This window comes from Vulpes vulpes, chromosome 10 (assembly GCF_048418805.1).
Source record: "Vulpes vulpes isolate BD-2025 chromosome 10, VulVul3, whole genome shotgun sequence".
Lineage (NCBI taxonomy): Eukaryota > Metazoa > Chordata > Mammalia > Carnivora > Canidae > Vulpes > Vulpes vulpes.
Window position 1 is genome coordinate 74075202 of NC_132789.1, and position 20070 is coordinate 74095271.

At 35.8% G+C, this 20070-nt stretch overlaps 1 protein-coding gene across 2 annotated transcripts in view; it reads left to right on the forward strand.

Annotated features, from left to right (window-relative positions):
• CFAP54 (cilia and flagella associated protein 54) overlaps positions 1 to 20070 on the forward strand; it is a 302139-nt gene that overhangs the window by 211161 nt on the left and 70908 nt on the right. For both annotated transcript variants that reach the window (XM_072724628.1, XM_026013023.2), the window contains exons 58-61: positions 646 to 751; positions 1722 to 1815; positions 7812 to 7910; positions 8445 to 8586. In XM_072724628.1, the coding sequence (XP_072580729.1) occupies positions 646 to 751; positions 1722 to 1815; positions 7812 to 7910; positions 8445 to 8586 (441 nt within the window). The remainder of the gene's footprint in view (positions 1 to 645; positions 752 to 1721; positions 1816 to 7811; positions 7911 to 8444; positions 8587 to 20070) is intronic.

Here is a 20070-nt window from a genome sequence, read left to right on the forward strand (position 1 = left end):
GTGCCCAGATGTGAACTTCACACTGGGAGGCTCTGTGCACTATTCACATGCTGCATGAAAATTGCAAATCCTTTTATAGTGATAAAAGTTTTCCCTTTCTTGCCCATTTGGCTACAGAAGTGCCATTCCAGTGAAGGCTGCAGCTTACCCTGAGGTCTGAGAGCTGTGTGAGCACTAATGCATTTGCATCATTTGTGATTGTTTTCAAATGTTCGTTGACTTTCTAGAACTTGTTTAAGGGAGATGTTTTCTATGACATCTGCAATACTAGACAAAGGAAAGAGGACATGGATGTAGATAAAGGGAATGAGCCCTACAGGAAGAAAGGAGGGTACAAAGTAAGGAAATAGAGAGAAAAATAAGATGGTAAGAACATTTGTGTCCGGAAAGCCAAAGGAGGCTTTGACTCAATGTTGATGACTAAAGGCAAGGTGAGCCTGGAGACTCCTGGGGAAGGAAGCAAAAGATCTTTCTTTCACTATTAGCTGACCTTACAGCAAAAACAACAGACAGATGGGCAAAAAGGACAGCACATCCAGTTTTCTGAAGTTCCAGTGTGAAATATTTATTTCTGAAGTTCTAAAAGATAGAAAAAGGAAAAACCATTTTTGTATATATATATATATATATATTTTATTCTTTCAGGCAAAATAGAACGTCAAATATTGATGGAAGAGAAATCTCCAAGTTCGCAACTTGAGAGTTTATTTGAAGCTATACAGCTAAGCTTGAGAAATGATCAAAACTCAGGGTAAAAATAATCTTTCCATTATTATAACAATATATGTTTTGGTATAAGCCCCATGTTTTGGTAATACATTGAACATTCCAGGCTGGGATGATTGGGAGACCCTCTTCCCTGTGGTCTATTGTCCAACAGGTTTACTTCCTTTTCAGGATTATTGCCCTTGGCTCTGACCCAAGGCCTTGTTTATAGTGATGGTTGATTATGGCAGTTATTGTGGTGGCATATTAGACTGTGATTTTGCTTCTAGTCTTTACTCACATCGATCTCCTGTCTGTCCCAGGATTCTAGCAGCCACCTATCGATGTGATATTGTATCTAGATAAGATTTATCTGGATGTTCACTCTGGTCAGGAGGACCAGGACTGGCCAACTTAATTCTATATAAAAATCAACTTAAGATCGAGAATAAGCCACAGTTATTACATCTACACTGATTTTTAAAAATTTAAATTCTATTTGCCAACATATAGTATAACATCCAGTGCTCATCCCATGTATACGGAGTTAAATGGCTCCAACTGACAGGTTTGATAGTGAATGCACAGACCTAACCCATACTGAATCACTGCTTTCTGCATAACTCTGTGTGTCTCTTTCCATATTAATTAGTGTAGGAGAATAGAAAAAGAGGTCTGGTTTTCAAGGTAGGTTCCTTCAGTCCTGATTTTTCACTTCTTTTGTGCGTTGTGTGCTGAACTGTTCTAGAATGGTCTTGATGCCGGGCTTCAGAGCAGTCATGTCATAGAGTGTTGTCAGAACAGGACAAGGTAGATTGCTCAAGAGCTTCCAATTTCAGTAGGGAGGAAGGTGCTGGTGTCAATGCCAACAGTGCTATGAAAAGAGGGTGCGAGTATGGTATAGATACTGGTTTTGTCTGTTTTTACCTTTAATTAGCTCAGAAATTGTGGAAAATGATGTAAAATGATTATGAATGGTGAAGCTATTTAATAAGTACAATGTTATATCATTTTAGGTTGATAAGAGACTCCTACTTAGAAATGGCCCTATTATTTTTACACATGAGGAAGCCAAAAAACAAACTTTCAACATCACCGTTAACACTTAAGGTAATAAACTATTTTGTTAGAAATCTTAAGTCAGTTGTCTTTGAACCTGCTATTTTGGTGACTTGCTATTGACCTAATGAGACTGATTTTCCTGTATGACTTGGAGAAATTAATTAATTACTTTATAGTCACACTCATGTTTAGATGCCTCTTTGGATATTTTATATAAGGTTCTGAAAATAGAGATCATGGGGACATTTTTACCTGTTAAAATATTATACATGAGATGTGGGTATGTGTAAATACTCTAAGATCTTTATATTAATCAGGAAATTGCAAGAAATGATACGTTTCTGAAGCAGATGTAAGATTTTCATCATGGATATGGTATACAAACAGATCACCTTTTGATAGAGTCATTCATTTATTCATCACATGCCTATTTACTATGACCTAGACAATATTCTGGAAGGTTATCAAGCAGTGATTAAGACAAACTTAGTCCTTGTCCTCATGGAGCTTACTTTTCAGTAGAGGGAGACAGACAATAAACAAGTAAAAGAAGAAGCAAGGTAGGAGGAAGGAAGGAAAAGAGGGAGGGAAGAGAAGGAAGGGGCATGATTTAGGTGGTGAAATTGGGGATTAGGAAAGAACTTGCCTTGGTGGAACTATGAATGACTGTGTTGGGAAGACATGAGGTTCAAGGTGGGATTTACCAGATAAGGAGGGAGCCATGCAAAGAGTTGCAGAGATATATACTATTTTAAAGCAGTGCTTCCAAACTAAGGGGGGCAGAAGCATCGATCCTGTGAAAATACAGAATCCTATTTGGTAAGTTGGGGATGGGGTCTGAGGTTTGGCATTTCTAAGGGGCTCCAGGTTAATGCTGCTGCTGCTGGCCTGGGGGCCACACTTGAATTCCAGGAATCTAGGCTGAGGGAGATCCTGTGGGCAGGATGTGGGTGCATTGGAGATATGTGAATCCATAACTTCTAGTTTTTACTTTTTAAATTTCAGTGGACTTTTTATAATTCATCTCAGTTAAGTAATCCTTTGACCCACCAAGAGATTTTTTTCAGAAAATTTTGGTGTCAAATCTCTAACTTTTGAGACAGCATGGGCATGATTTATACCTTTAGGCAAACAGACTTTTCAGCCAGTTGAATTATTCATATGGTGGCTGCTGAGGTGGATAAAGCAGAAATTATTCTATTTTTTATCAAAATTATTGCATAGAAAACTTACTTTTTATGATGTGATAAACATGTTTATTTCTAATAAGAGAAAACAAAAATCTTTACTTCCATGGCAAGTAGCAATGCAAATTAATAGGATCTAGAATAGTAATATATCACCTTTTTGGCCTTTACTAGAGAAGTGTTTATAATTAAGAGCTTGAACAATGTAGAATTTGAATGAAAAAAAAAGCATAATTCCATACAGCATCACATTTTCTATGTGACATAATACAAATATTTTAGCAAGTTATATAATTACTAGAAGCACAGAAAACAGCCAAAGACAAACATAAATTTATCCAGACACATTCAACCAATGAAATATCACATTAGAAATTTGTCCTAATAAAGACAATGCTTTATAATGCCTTAAAAGAAAGCACTAATGCTTCACCTTATGGAGAATCTACAAGCAGAATGACCAGAGACTGGTTTGGGTGTGAATCCTAGCTTCGTGACATACCAGCACTGTGATTGGGACCTGTCTAAACTTAGTTTTCTCATCTGTGAGATAGAGGTGAGGATACTGACCTCTTAGAGTAGGTGGGGGAAATAAACAAGATAATGGGCCTAGCATGTAATAAGTACTCAAAAAAGAGTGGTGCACTATTCTGTGTCAATATATGACTAAACATTCACATTTTATCTTTCTAGAGTATTTTGTATATGGTAGCTATTCAATAATTATTTTTTAATTAAATGGAATTGACTATTTCACAAACATGTACTCATTCATTAACCAAATACTTATTGAGTGCCTAATGTATGCCAGGCATGTTATTCTTTTTTCCTAAGAAGCACAGAGGAACAAGGCAGAGAAATAACTGTATCAAAATCTAATGAGGACCATAATCAAGATATGTCCAAGTAGAGAAGTGGAACAAAGTGAGAACTAATTCAGCTTGGGGGAATACTGGAGAAAGCTTCACAGATGTGATGAATTTTGAAGAATGACTGGAAGTTTTCCAAATAGTTAAGCAGGAGGAAAATAGTTCAAAGAAAGAGATTAGCAAGCACACATATTAAAAACAGATTTATTGAGATATAATTCATGAAATTAACCTATTTTAAGAGTATAGTTCACAGATATTTAGTAACTTTACCGAGCTGTGGAGCTAGCATCACCATCCAGTTTTAGAGCATCCCCGTTATTTCCACCCCTAGCCCCAAACAACCACTAATTTGTTTTCTATTTCCAAGATTGGCCTTTTCTGTATATTTCATATAGTGGAATTTCATATAAATGGAACCATACAATATGTAGTCTTTTGTGCGTGCTTTTTTTCACTTAGTGTTACATTCTTGAGGTTCACCCATGTTGTAGCATGTAACAGTAGTTTGTCCCTTTTTATTGCTGAATAGTATTCCATCTTTTGGATCTACAGTATTTTCTTTGTCCATTCTACAGTTGATGGATATATGAATTGTTCCTACTCTTTTGGATGTTTTGATTAATGCTGCTTTGAATGTCTGTATACAAATTTTTAAGTGAACCTGTTTTCAGATCTCTTGGGTGTATATCTAAGAATCGAATTCCTAGATCATATGTTAGCTCTAAGTTTAGCCTTTTGGTGATCTGTCAGATTGTTTTCCAAAGTACCTGTACCATTTTGTATTCCTATGAGCAGTGAATAGGGGTTCCAATTTCATCACAGTCTGGCCAAAACTTGTTATTATATGTATTATTGATTGTAGCCATCCTGGTGGGTATGAAGTATATCTCCTTGTGGCTTTGGTGTACATTTCCCAGCTGGCTAATAATGTTGAGATCTTTTCATATGTTTCCTGATCATTTCTGTATCTTCTTTGGGGAACTGTTTATTCAAATCTTTTGCCCATAACCTAAACGGAGATATATCTTTTTTTTTTTTAATCACAAGAGTCTTCAAAATGTGTATTCTAGATTCAAGTCCCTTATCACCAATTTCCTCCAGTTGATGGCTTGTCTTTTCACCTTGTTAATAATGTCTTTAGAGACAAAGTTGTAAATTTTAGTGAAGTCCAATTTATCATTTTTCTTCTTTTATATATTGTGCTTTTAGTTGCATATCTAAGAATTCTTTTAAAAGATTTTTTATGTATTTATTTGAGAGAGAGAGAGAGAGAGAACAAATGGGAGGAGGGGCAGAGGGAGAAGCAGATTCCCTACAGAGCATGGGACTTGATCCCACGACTGTGGGATAATGACCTGAGCCAAAGGCAGACACTTTCCAACTAAGCTACTCAGGCACCTGCATATCTAAGAATTCATTGCCTAACCCCAGATGCTGAAGATTTTCTTCTATGTTTTCTTTTAGAAGTTTCATAGTTGTAGCTTTTATGTTTAAGTATGACCCATTTTGAATTAATATTTATGTAAAGTGCAAATATCTAAATTCTTTTGCACATAGATATCCAGTTGTCCCTGGTATCTGTGTTCAAGAGACAATCTTTTTGACATTGAATTGCCTTGGCACACCATTTTCAAAAATTAATTGATTATAAATGTAAATGTTTATTCCTAGACTCCCAGTCTTATTACACTGAGCTATAAGTCTACCTTTATAAGAGTATCCACCCTCTTGGTTATTGTGGCTTTCAGTAAGTTTTGAAATTGGAAAGTACATGCCCTCCAGCTATGTTCTTCCTTTCCAAAATAGTTTTGGCTACTTTGAGTCTTTTGCATTTTCATATACATATTGTAAAGGCTGCTTGTCAATTTTTTGCAAAAAAGTAACAAAATTTTGTCAGGGATTGTGTTAAATCTATAAATTAATTTGGGGACAATAGGCATCTTAATATTGAATCTTCCAATTCATGAATATGAACTGTCTCTTCATTTATTTAGATATTAATTTGTTTCAGTAATGATCTTTACTTTTCAGTGTATAAATTTTGTACATTTTTGTTAAGTTTATTTCTATTGTGAATGGAATGTTTTCTTCATTTCATTTTCAGATTGTTCACTGATGATACATAGAAATACAAATGATTTATGAGTATTGAGTTTTGTGTCCTATGACCTTGTTATGCACATTTATTAATTCTAGAGATGTATGTGTGTGTGTCTTGGGATTTCCTACATTTGTCTTCTGCAAGCAAATACCACTTTACTTCTTCATTTCCAGTCTAGATACATTTTCTTCTTTTTGTTTGTTTGCATGAGCTAGAATCTTATACACAGTGTTAAACACCTTCTCCATCTAAAAAAGATACCCATTATATTCTTTTCCTGTCTACATTATTCTATTTTGAACTCTAGCCCAACCATCTTAATAAAGCCTCCCTCTCAATTCAAAATGAGATTTGATTTCTTTTTTAAATATCTGTCACTACTTGTTCTTACATTATAATTATTAATGTTATTATGTATTCTTCATTTAATGTCTATTAGTCTTGTTTCCAGAATTTAGGTAAATTACCCAAACTTACAGAGCCAGTAAGCTGGCAAGGGCTACCCCAGAACCTAAGTAGTTTCATTACAGCTAATGACTAGGGTCTTCATATCTTGGGACAGGGCTGTATTGCTAAGATCTCCTCAGGCAGATTTCTTCAGGTATCATCTACCTCCTACAAATCTTAGCCCTTGATCTAGACCAGGCCATATTTGCACGTTGTTCTGGCATCAGCATTATTCATTGACTTTTTCCTTGGGAATCTTGTAGGCAGGAGTAAAAGAAAGATATCTTTTGTTATTGTTTGTTTTATTCTGCAGTCTTGTTGAAGATTAAAGTATTAGCCAAAATATGAACATCAAAAAATTGGAACCAAGCATTCTAATTGAATAGTTTTATCCAGATTAGTTAAATGTTAAGAACTGTTTATTTTAAAGGTGACTTTAAAAATGTGAAACAGGCAGATACTATGTTACTAGTGGAGTTTCTGTCAACTTTCATAACATGCACTTTCTTATGTTTAAAAAACTGAACACACACATACAGAAAAACTTAACACACAACACACAGTAAAAAATATCCCCATTTAATGTTATTTTTGCTATTCTATGGAATTTTATGATTACATTATCGCTTTAACAGTTTCCCAGTTAAAAAGATGATAGCAGGGCAGCCCAGGTAGCTCAGCGGTTTAGCGCTGCTTCAGACCAGGGCCTGATCCTGGAGACAAGGGATCAAGTCCCACATTGGGCTCCCTGCATGGAGCCTGCTTCTCCCTCTCCCTGTGTCTCTGCCTCTCTGTCTCTCTCTCTGTCTGTCTGTCTCTCTCTCTGTCTGTCTCTCATGAATAAATAAATAAAATCTTAAAAAAAAGGTGATAGAAAATACCTATCAAAAATCTTTAAGTAGATAAAAAAATCTTTAAGTAACATTCTTATTTCTGACATCCTTTTTTTTTTCTGACATCCTTATATATGATATAGTCAATGAATAAATCCTCTATTAAAATGGCAAATATCATTTTAAGGAAGCATTTCCTTAATATTTTTGTGTTTATTTTATTGTTACTCAAATAATGTAAGCTCATTATAAAAAATTAGAAAATATGATAAAAATAATCACCCTTAAAACCCAGGGTAACCACTGTTATTAATTTTCTCTGCTTCTATATACAGGGAGTATATGTGTGTACATGTCTTTTTAGAAATAGGATAACACCTTGCATACTATTTTGTAACCCCTACTTTTCCTTCTCTAATATATTTTGAATACCTTTTCATGTCAATAGATACATATACATTATTGTTCTTTTTTTTACATTATTATTATTCTTAATGGCTACCTAGTGTTCCACTGAAAAGTCATCTTCAGAGGATGAGGAAATTTACCATGAAACTTCATGATGTCTTTATCTTTATCATAATGTATGTGCTATGTTTTTTAGGCTCCTACCAGAAGGCATAGTTCTATTAAAGAACCAACAGTAAATAAATTTGAAATGTACACTTCACTGGCCTGGATTGTGATAAGAGCTGCTGCCCAGGTTGGTGTGATTTTTATTTAATTTTTCTTTACTGTCCTATCTGTATCCTCTATCTGCCAGCAGTTAGGGCAGCACAATGTATCTCTATGAGAGAAAGGAAAATTCACATTCTTTATAATTTATGCCAATGATGTTTCTTTGGGAAGATTAGAAATGCTCCTTACATATGTAGTGATTTTAATCTTTATTAGCCAGACCTGGCTTTGTTTGTTTCAGCTTTTCTTTAATGAAAGTATTGGCAGATACATATGAGCACATTTTGACATTTTGGCAAATATCTGTTGTAGCTAGGTGAGAGAGCCTATTTACAGTGGCTCATACATTAATTAAATTGTCAACAGTAATGATTTGTTTGACAATGATATATACTACCTGTTGGAGATCACATGTTGTTTTCCAGATTATCTTTATTTTTTCTTCCAATGTATATTTAATATTATTTTATGAATTCACTTTTTCACATTATTTACTTAATGGATAATCAATGAATCAGAAAGCTTACTTTTTTGGATTTTAATTATGCATTAATTTTAGGTCAGTGAAGCTGTGCTGACAATAAATCTACTTATTGGAAAAAAGAATGCTAGAACTGATAAAGTAAGCCAAGGGACATTACCGAATATCCCAGAATTTGCCACTGTGGATCTTTTGTCTTCATACACAGACTATTTGCTTGGTATGTTTGAAATGCCTAGACATTTTATGAAAACCTGATATATATAATGTGTGATCAACTTGCAAAGATTTAATTGTGGTTTGTTGGGTTTTAGCTTAGCAAGGATAGTGGTGTTAGGAACCTCAGGGAGAGGATAGGCTTCCTAGGGCCTAGCTTACAAAACAAAGGGGAGTCATTTCATTGTATACATATACATGTTATTCAGTCAGCTCCTGCATTTCAGATGCAGGGCTCTGGACAAGTGGTATGCCCTTCTGTCTGCTTCTTTTCTAGTTCACACATGTCAAATGAGGCCTTTTGAAAATATTTACTTGTAAGTCTTTTCCTGATCCTTTAAAATGTGTACTTGCTCTCATACTCTCATGTAGCTCTTTGTTCTTTTTCTTCCTTATTTTAAATGTGTGTGTATGTGTGCATGTATGAGTATGTACATGGCTGTACATATTTGAGCTCTTTCTCTCATTAAACTATCATCAGTTTCCTGAGAGGAGGGACCTTGATTTGCTTCCCTAACCACAGAAAATCACACATTACTTGTGCATTACAGACATTCATATTTGTTAAATGGATCAATGAATGAGAGGTTAGAATTTAAACTTGACCTCACTACTATTTATTTTTTCTCATTTAGGACTCCTTTGTTAGTTAGTAAACTATAAAATAAACCTCTAAGTGAGATCAGCAGTAACATATTTAATATTCATTTATATGTTTGTTCGTTCATTCATTTGAAAAATATTTATTGAGTGCTTTTTATGTACTGAGTACTTGGATGGGTTCTAAGAAGTAAGGTTCCAGGCTGACATTTCAGTAACAACAATAATTAAAATTTTCCTTGGCAGTAGGTGAAGCATTGAGCCAAAGGGGATGAATGAAGAGTGTTACTTGAACCTGGTGGAGGTGGGAGTCGTCTTCCTAAAGCCCCTGAAAACCTATCTGTAGGCAGCAGCTTATTCTCCTGAAGTGTTAAGTCAACTTTAGCCAAAGGGCTAGTGTCTGAAATCATCCCCTACCTTGTCTTTCTTCCTTTCCAACCTAAAAATGTTTTGCCTGGGGTTAAACCATTAGATGGACTTTTTTACACGGAGGTGTAATTTTCTTATTTTATTGCTTTAATGCCTGGTGGGATTTTGCTTCATCAATCTCATCTAAAACACTGTATTGATCAGTTATTACCAAAATTATGCTATATACTAAGCAACCCTAAAACTTAGTAGCTTACAACAAAAATTCATTCTTTGACTTGTCTCATGTATTCTGCTTTGGTCTATAGATTGAGTTCGGGTGTAGCCCATGTGCATTTGTTATGAAGCCCAGGCTAAAGAGGCCATACCTATTTGGTGCATGCTCTTCTCATGGTGTACATCAGAGCAAAGGGGCCAAGCTAAATCACAGAAGCACACTCTGGGCATCTCTCCACACCATATCCCATTGGTCATAGCAAATCATAAGATCAAGTCCAACATCAGTGAGGAATGGACATCTCTGCCTGTAGAAGAGGGGAGAGGGGCATGAATGTTCCCTGAATGATAATCCAGACTGTCATACATGAGAAGTTAAATCTATGGCTGGTAGCTACCTGAGAAGAATTCTGAACTGCCATATGGAAAGACAGGAAAAGGTGTTACAATGATCAACTAATGTTGTCACCCATGGGCACAAGCAGTAAGGAACAGCATCCCCTGTGCAGATGATCTTAGTTGATCCAATTGAGCAGGCAGTCTTCATCTTAGCTGTGCTTAATGCTATAGTGTATGCTTTTTTGCCTATATTAGTGGTTTTCATAGCATATTCCAATTTTCAATTTCTGTTTTGTGCCATTAGCACTCCTTTACTATTGTATTGAAATACTAATTTGAAATGACTGAATTTTGAGGTCCAATCTATTTTTGCATTTTTCCTTGCCTTAAGGATAATGGTTTTGCCCTCCAGTATTTTTCCTAGCAGACTGATAATTAATTCATTTTGATGATTTCCCTTACTTCAGTTATTTGGGTTGGAAGGAGGTTCTGAATCCCCTCCTGACTGCTACAAATACCCAGATGATAATGAGGTTCATATTATAAGGAATTGCTAAAGGGCAACAGCAACAAATAAAACCTGTTTGATTTTCCTTACATTAGCATACATTAGCATCCAGAAGAAAACCTCCTCAGTAATCTCACCTTCACTAGCATTGATATGTACACAAGGTGGTGATCAGTAATCATTGTGCAGAGCACTGTCAGATATTTATGTCCAAAGGGAAGGAGTAGTCATGGAACACATCAAGAAAGTGAGCATTGCCTTCCATGAGCTTCCAGTCATTTACAATCAGAACAGACTTACACCTTGAAATTATATAAATGCATCTTTTAAGAGGACCACATTATTGGAGACAGATTAAACTAAAACAAGACACAGGCAAGATGGGCATGTGAGTGAATTAGGAACATTTTCTTCTAGAAGAAGTATACTGTAAGGCAGGTGTAAATGGACCAGAGACCTGGGTAGGAGAGTGGAGAGAAAGCACATTTTCTAGGCAGAGTAACTGCTGATCAGAGAAAGATGATGACAGATAGACTAGTCATGTCTATGTGTGCCAGAAGAGATTAGTGTGTATACCAGAGAGCTACTGTATGATATCTGTTGGACAATAAGGTAATTGAGTGATTCAGCTGGTCTGATTTATTAAGGTTTCTTTTACATGGTCTTATGGAAATAGAGACCTTGAAATGATGGTACTGTCAATATAGGAACATATTTAGCTTCAGTGCAAAAAACATGTTTTAGATGGCTACTTTCAGCCTATTTGTCTTAAAATATACTTATCTTTTTGTCTTGATTTTCTTGGGGCCTTAATATAAAAATTCAGCGAGGATAAAAATTGTTAAATTCTATAAGACACTTTGGATTAAAAGAAATATTTAGGATTAGTGGTCCTGGATGCAGCCTCTCAGAACTAAATACACTTGGTATAAAGAAAAACATAAATGTGTGTCATGCTCAAAACTAACATTGGTGAACCTATTGTCAGAATATAAAGAGCAGAAAACCGGAGCTGGGAGCATCACAATGCCGGATTTCAAGTTGTACTACAAAGCTGTGATCATCAAGACAGTGTGGTACTGGCACAAAAATAGACCAATGGAACAGAATAGAGAACCCAGAAATGGGCCCTCAACTCTATGGTCAACTAATATTTGACAAAGCAGGAAAGACTATCCACTGGAAAAAGAACAGTCCAATATCTATCTGGAACAGTCCAATTTCTAAAAAGAACAGCACCAATAAATGGTGCTGGGAAAATTGGACAGCCAATGCAGAAGAATGAAACTAGACCATTCTCTTACACCAGACACAAAGATAAACTCAAAATGGATGAAAGATCTAAATGTGAGACAAGAATCCATCAAAATCCTAGACGAGAACAGAGGCAACACCCATTTTGAACTTGGCCACAGCAACTTCTTGCAAGATACATCCATGAAGACCAGGAAAACAAAAGCAGAAATGAATTATTGGGACTTAATCAAGATAAAAAGCTTCTGCACAGCAGAAGAAACAGTCAACAAAACTAATTGACAGCCTACAGAATGGGAGAAGATATTTGCAAATGACATATCAGGTAAAGGGCTAGTATCTAAGATCTATAAAGAACTTATTAAACTCAACAGCAAAGAAACAAACAATCCAATCATGAAATGGGCAAAAGACATGAACAGAAATTTCACAGAGGAAGACATAGACATGGCCAACATGCACATGAGAAAATGCTCCGCATCACTGGCCATCAGGGAAATACCAATCAAAACCACAATGAGATACCACCTCACACCAGTGAGAATGGGGAAAATTAACAAGACAGGAAACAACAAATGTTGGAGAGGATGTGGAGAAAGGGGAAGCCTCTTACACTGTTGGTGGGAATGTGAACTGGTGCAGCCACTCTGGAAAACTGTGGAGGTTCCTCAAAGAGTTAAAAATAGAGCTACCCTACAACCCAGCAATTGCACTGTTGGGGATTTACCCCAAAGATACAGATGCAGTGAAACGCTGGGACACCTGCACCCCAATGTTTACAGCAGCAATGTCCACAATAGCCAAACTGTGGAAGGAGCCTCGGTGTCCATCAAAAGATGAATGGATAAAGAAGATGTGGTCTATGTATACAGTGGAATATTGCTCAGCCATTAGAAATGATGAATACCCACCATTTGCTTCGACATAGATGAAACTGAAGGGTATTATGCTGAGTGAAGTAAGTCAATCGGAGAAGGACAAACATTATATGGTCTCATTCATTTGGGGAATATAAAAAATAGTGAAAGGGAATAAAGGGGAAAGGAGAGAAAATGAGTGGGAAATATCAGAGAGGGTAACAGAACATGAGAGCCTCCTAACTCTGGGAAATGAACAAGGAGTAGTAGAAGGGGAGGTGGGTGGGGATTTGGGGTAACTGGGTGATGGGCACTGAGGGGGCACTGGACAGGATGAGCACTGGGTCTTATGCTATATGTTGGCAAATCGAACTCCAATTAAAAAAAAAATACAAAAAAAAAAAAAAAGAAGAAGAAGAAGAAGCCAGAAAAAAAGAAAAGAGACATTTATTGCATGACTTGATTTATATAAGGTTCAACAATGGGCAAAACTATAGTTTAATGATTAGAGATTTGTTCTCCAAGGGAAAAAGTGACAGGTAAAAAGAAGCATATATTATGAAAGTCAAGTAGAGTTTACTTCGGGGGCAGGGATGGTGACCCAGGTTTTGGTAATTGGTTATAGACACAATTTCCTGGTTGTTCACTTTGCACTTCATAATATTTCATTGGGCTTTATATTCTTGTTTTATGTACTCCTCAACAAAATAGATTTTAAATACAAAAATAAAATAAAAAAGAATATAAAGAGCAGAACTAAGCATCACAACTGACCTTTGATAATATGCTCTGCCTCTTGAAACAGAGAAAACCTTCCAGCCTGAAAAAATATGATTTATTCTTTTCTTACTGCCTTGCCCCTTGTTCAGAGACATGGGGTCAATACCAACTACAAACTGGGATGCCATTTCTTTACTACTATATTGATTTGTTCTATTTCTCCAAGACACAATTGTCCATAGGTAGGGAATTAGGGAGGCACATTACATTCTCCAATCTCAAACTAGTATACAATTTACAGATGAGAATGGAGATAAATCATTTATGCTAATAGCAGTTTGTGTGTGTGTGTGTGTGTGTGTGTGTGTGTGTGTGCGCATATGATCTGTATTGGTTCATAGTATAAGCACCTGAGACAGTCGGGGTATGATAAGAACCATCCTCAGTGGAGTAGAGCTGTCCTGATCTAACACATACAAGATTCTAGAAATTTCACTGAGGTCTCTTCACTTTGATCACTTAAATCTGAGAAGGAATAGTCCCATGACCAAGAGCAGAACATGCATTCTCCACCCTCTATTTTCAGACACTAGGTATGGAGAGACTATTCTAGACAGAATCAACAATGAAAAATAAGCAACAGATGCAATGGAACGCTACCTTGAAGACTCAGAGGAAGACTGACACTTGTGGGAAGCAAAGTAAATGTAACAAAGTTGTTTGGAACCCTTAGCAGGGCCCAGACAGTAAAAAACTGACACAAAAACAGAAAGCCATATGCAGCAAGTACTAGTTAATAGTCGGACCAGTGGCTTCTGGTGCTATGCGTTAGTGCTTTCTTATGTGATTTCATTTATCCTTTAGGAAAATTCCATGAGAGTGTCATTATGCACAAATGGTGAATGAAGAAAGGTCCTCAGGGAGGTTATGTAACTAGGATAATTTTCTACTGCTGATACAAACCCTGATCTATCCAGTTCTAAGAGCTGTGCCCTTGATCACTGTGCTGGGTGTGATAGGAGAGCCAGGAAATCAAAGTGCAGAATTAATGCATCACCCTTTTTTGGACTGAGCTGAGATGAAAAATGCTTTCACCTCCCCAATCCAAACCTGTAACAAGACTGGGCAAAACAGAACCAAAATTGTTTTAATTTATAGCTGAGCATGAAATCAGGAAAAGAAAATCTCAAGTTACCAAAGTCAAAATAAGCAAGGGCTGAAGAGCTGGGGTGGGGACTCTGAATGCCTGGACAAAAAGGGCATCTGGAAGGAGGGCACTGTAGGTAGGAAGGTTGGAACCCAGCGAACTACATAGAATGGAGATTCAGAGTGGATTTGCCTACAAACACATTGGGACTAGAAACACATTGCCCACTGGCTTGAGTAGATGCCAAGGAACCAGCCAAGTGCCCAGTCAGGACCCAAAATGAGCCATTTGAGAGAAGTCAGAACCCCACCTGAGACTATAAGGTTCGAATTCTCACCACCTAAAAAATGCAGGGAAATTAGCATAAATACTGGCCCCAAACCAGTGCAACCCATCCATGCAACTCTGGCTGTGGCTGAAGGGGAACCGTTGCAATGGAATATACCTTCCACAAAAGTTCTGAAGATAAACGTATACTGTAGATTGTACCGGGACAAATTCTGGCATCACTTTCAGATTATAAAGACAAAAAATATAATTGTAAGCTTTCAATCAGGAAAAGTAGTCTTTCTATATATAGAGAAAAATTGAACTGGCATTACTTTTCTCCTCTGACATTAAAGACTAGATAACATTGGCTTCATTTTTCTTCTTTTAATTTAGTTCATTTTTTTACATAAGTAATTTATTCTTAAGAATCAAAACTCCAGAGGAGCACCTGGGTGGCTCTGTTGATTAAGCATCCGACTCTTGGTTTCAGCTCAGGTCATGATCTCAGGGTGGTGGGATTGAGCCCCACATCGGGCTCTGTGCTCAGTGTGGAGTTCGCTTCAGATTCTCTCTCCTTCTCCTTCCCACATTCTCTATCTCAAATAAATAAGTAAAATGTTTAAAAAAATAAAAATAAATAAATATCCAAAAGACATCAAAGGTTATGGAGAGAAAGTATCCCTTCTATCTTCTCTGCAAGTAACCGAGTGCTGTTGGTGCTGTTATTGTACTGACGTCCTATTTCTGCTGTAAGAAACAACCACAATTTAATGGCTTAAAACAACAGAAAGTGTATCTTCTAATTCAGAAGTCTAAAATAGGTCTCACTGTATTAAAATTAAGGTGTGGACAGAGCTATGTCCCTCTGGAGGCTTTAGGGGAGAATCTGTTTTGGCTAGAATGCCTGCCTATTTGATAGTAGATTCACAAATATTGCTTTTTTCTTTTTTGATTTACATTGTCTTAGTACACATCTGCCCATTCTTTTACTTTAAACCTTTCTAAATAATCTTATTTTAAATATGCCTCTTAAATAGAACACAGAGTTGGGCTTTCTTTGTTTTAAAACTTATAGTAGTTTTTTTGGTAATGGGCAACTTTAGCCAACTTAAATTAATTGACATGAGCAGTTACGTTTGGCATTATTTTGTATCATTTTACAATATGTATATAATAAAGTAGGAAACAAAAACATTAAAATAATGTAACTTCAGGGGAAAAAAAAAAACCATTAGCCAACTTATTTAGGAAAATTAATTACAGTAAAAAAAAGATAAATGATGGGACGCCTGGGTGGCTCAGTGCTTGAGCATCTACCTTCGGCTTAGGGCGTGATCCCAGGGTCCTGCATTGGGCTCCCCGCAAGGAGCCTGCTTCTCCCTCTGCCTGTGTCTCTGCCTCTCTCTCTCTGTCTTTCGTGAATAAATAAATCTTTTTTAAAAAAGGATAAATGATAAGAACAAAGTAGTCACTGATATTTAGAAATTGAGTTAATTTTTTTTAACTCAAAGCAAATGTATTTTTTAAGATTTTATTCATTCATTTGACAGAGAGAGAAAGAGTGCACAAGCAGGGGGAGTGGCAGGCAGACAGAGAGGGAGAAGCAGGGCCCTATGGAGCAGGGAGCAGGGAGCAGGACCCCAGGATCATGATCTGAGCTGAAGGCAGATGCTTAACTGACTGAGCCACCCAGATGCCCCTTGAAGCAAATGAATTTTAAACTCTTTGTAAAATGAGTTTTCTCTTTGGAGAAAAATATAATTTACTTCAAAATAAATTATATATAAAATTAGGAAAATCTATTATTATAGAAGAAATAATGTTACATTAGAAATTAAAATTAAAGTTTATTAATTTTAAAAGAATAGTAATAAATCCATTACAAGTTAGCATAAATAACATTAAAAATCTCTTTAATGTCTGGCTTAATGAAAGATAATTGGACTCTCACACCCACTTCTGCAGTCTGTTATAGCATAATGTTTTGGTTGAAATATGTGAAGAAAATCCAGCTTCACAAAGATATGAGATAGAAAATGGAAAGCTATTTTAAGAGCCTTTTCAGATAATTGTAGATAGTCTTCTTTGGTACCAAACCAACAGTGGTAGTTTCTTGAAGGTTAGTTCCATTGTAGACCATGAAACAATATCATTGAACTTGTACTCTGTTAAAATAAAAATACATTAAAATACATTGGTCTTTCAGTCTGAATGGATCTTTTACTCATGCATGATTTTGTAATATGCATCAGATATTTGGAAAATAGTGACTCCCTGGATTATGCAGGACTTCCGGATGTTGGTACAATTCACTGGACAGTTTTTAAAATATCAAATTTTTAAAATACCACCACCATTCTTATCAGAAAAGTCTCAGTATTGGAAGCCCATGGTGGCATACACAAATTTTCCGAAAGTAAATTTTTACTGAAAAATCTGGAGTTTATCTATGGCAGTATATACTGTCAGTTATTTTCCTTGAAGGCCTGTTACTTTATGGAAAATGTTTGCCATAGACCTAAGCCTGAAAACACTTAGTTTGTCTTCTCAGTTGTCCTTTTATGTAAAAAATGGTGTTCTGTGGTATGAGGTAGGGGGAGGCATGGGGAGCAGTGCATTCCATTTGCAACTTCATCACAGAAGTGCTTTTCTTTAAGACAGCCATCATGTATTTCCGTATTTTTTAAAGTTAAATTCAAGTTAGTTAACATAGTAGTGTAGGATTGGTTTCGGGAGTAGAATTTAGTGATTCATCACCTATGTGTAACACGCAGTGCTCATCATAACAAGTGCCCTTCTTAATGCCCATCACCCATCTAGCTCATCTCCTTACCCAACCCCCCTCCTCACCAGCAACCCTCTGTTTTTTCTCTATAGTTAAGAGTCTCTTATGGTTTGCCTGACTCTCTGTTTTTATCTTATTTTATTTTTCCTTCTTTCTTAAATTTCACATGAGTCAAACCGTATAATATTTGACTTTCTCCGACTTACTTTGCTTAGTATAATTCACACTAGTTCCATCCACATTGTTGTAAATGGCAAGATTACATTCTTTTTGATAGCTGAGTAGAAACATTTTATGTGTTCTTCCCGTTTTATCAAAGAATATGAAAAAAGGTGTATACTTGAGGGTCAGTAGTTAATAACTTTAACTTTACTGCTTCATCAGGGACATTCTTAAGTGAAACTGGCATTTTAATTAATTTATTCATTTTACTACAAGTGCTCGGCAATGGAGAATGCAAAAACTAACTACTAGTACAGTTTGATGTAAGTGCCTGCCTAGGTTCATGCTAAGGCACCATACTTTTATTTACCATTTCTTTTCACCATCAATGCACACGTCAACATTATTCCAGGACAAACGATGGGATTCAGAAAGATCATTTAATATTTTTCATATTTCACTTGCATTATTGCTAATCATTCACATACAAGATCTTCTTTCAGTAGTCGGTACTGATACTATTAGATAAATACAAACAAAACAGTATGTCCAACAATGTCTGTAGATTTGAGCATTTGTTAGGAAAAAGTACAACTCTGCAGATGAATTATTAACTGGGTCTTCATGTTTGCAACTACATCTTTAATTCAACAAGTTATTTTATTATTGGAAAGTGCTACAATTTTGTTTACTGATTTTTCAACCAGTGGAAGCTATTGCAAACAGGACCTTTAGCTCTTAGACTTCAGGGTATGTATTCAGCAATGTCAACTTACTAGTTTCTAGGCTTTTGTGTGCTTTTCTCTAGCCAACACAATATGATAACCTACTCTATATGATGCTTCACTGACTTTATCATTTGTAGTTTGAAAAGCTGTAACAAAGAATTCTTTTTTTTTTTACTTTAGAGAGCTCATCACATCCATGTGCAAAATGTATATGTATTTATTTTTCTTTAAACTCTGAACAATTGATCTTAAGATGCCTGAACTTAACTGGCACCATAATACTGTTTTAAAAATATTCAACTCACCGTCAAGAAGTATACATTGCTATTTCTTTATGCTTCCTTTGTATCCTATACCTGCTGACAACTACTTTGGGCACAATTCCATGCATCTTGTGCTTTGGGGTTTGAGCTTTTTCCCAATTTACTGAAAAAAGAATTTGTGTTTTTGTTACTTGCTTTTTGTGTTGTTTTGGGATGATTTCCAGGAGAAGGGGACATGCCAGTACCATATGGACACCATTGCTGGAAATCACCACAAAAATATTTTATTGTATTATAAATAGGATAAATCACACAAATTCCTGAAGATACAGCTTCATTCTATATCATAAATGTAATACCCATATAACCATCATGGGTAAAAAATGGAACCAATCCAGAACCCTAGAGGTCTACATCATGCCCCCTCCCAAACCCCCTTTTCCCCAGCTTTATTGAGATATAATTGACATGAGACATTGTGTACATTTAAGTATAGTGTGATGATTTATATATGTATACATTGTGGGATTATTATCACAATAGGGTTAGTCAGCACATCCTAACCTCCCTGCTTTCTGATTTCTAACAGATGGATTAGTTTTGCCAGCTTTTGATTTTTGTGTAAGTGAAATTATACAGTCTATACTATTTTGTATCTGTCTTCTTTTGTTCAACGTTATGTGTGTGAAGTTCACTCTTTGATGGACATAATAACAATTTATTATCCATTCTACTATTGATAAATATTTGGGGGTCATTAGGGATGATGCTTCTGTGAATACACTTGTATGTTACATTTTTATGCACAGATGTACACATTTTTATGCATATACCAAGGAGTAGAATTACTGGGTCATAAGTATATATAGTTTCAACTTAGCACTATCAAGAAGTTCTCCAAAGGAGTTTGAATTTAAATTTTACCTTGGTAACTAGAAAGGTGGGAACTATTATATATAATATTGGCTTTTGCTTAGTCTTTTTTGGGAACTCCTTATTCAAGAATCATGCCCAGTTTTCTTGGGAGTTTTCTGTCTTTTTATTAGAAATATGGAGAAATTCTTTAAGTATTCTGGATATGACCATTTTGTAGATTATATGTATTGCAATTAATTTTATACCCTCTGTGCTTTGCCTTTTCATTCTGCTAGTGATATCTTTTGATTATACAAAGTTCAAAATTTTAATGTTGTCCAGTTTATAAACCTTTTCTTTTATGGCTTATGCTTTTTGTATCCAGTTAGAAATCTTTTTCTATTCAAAAGTCACA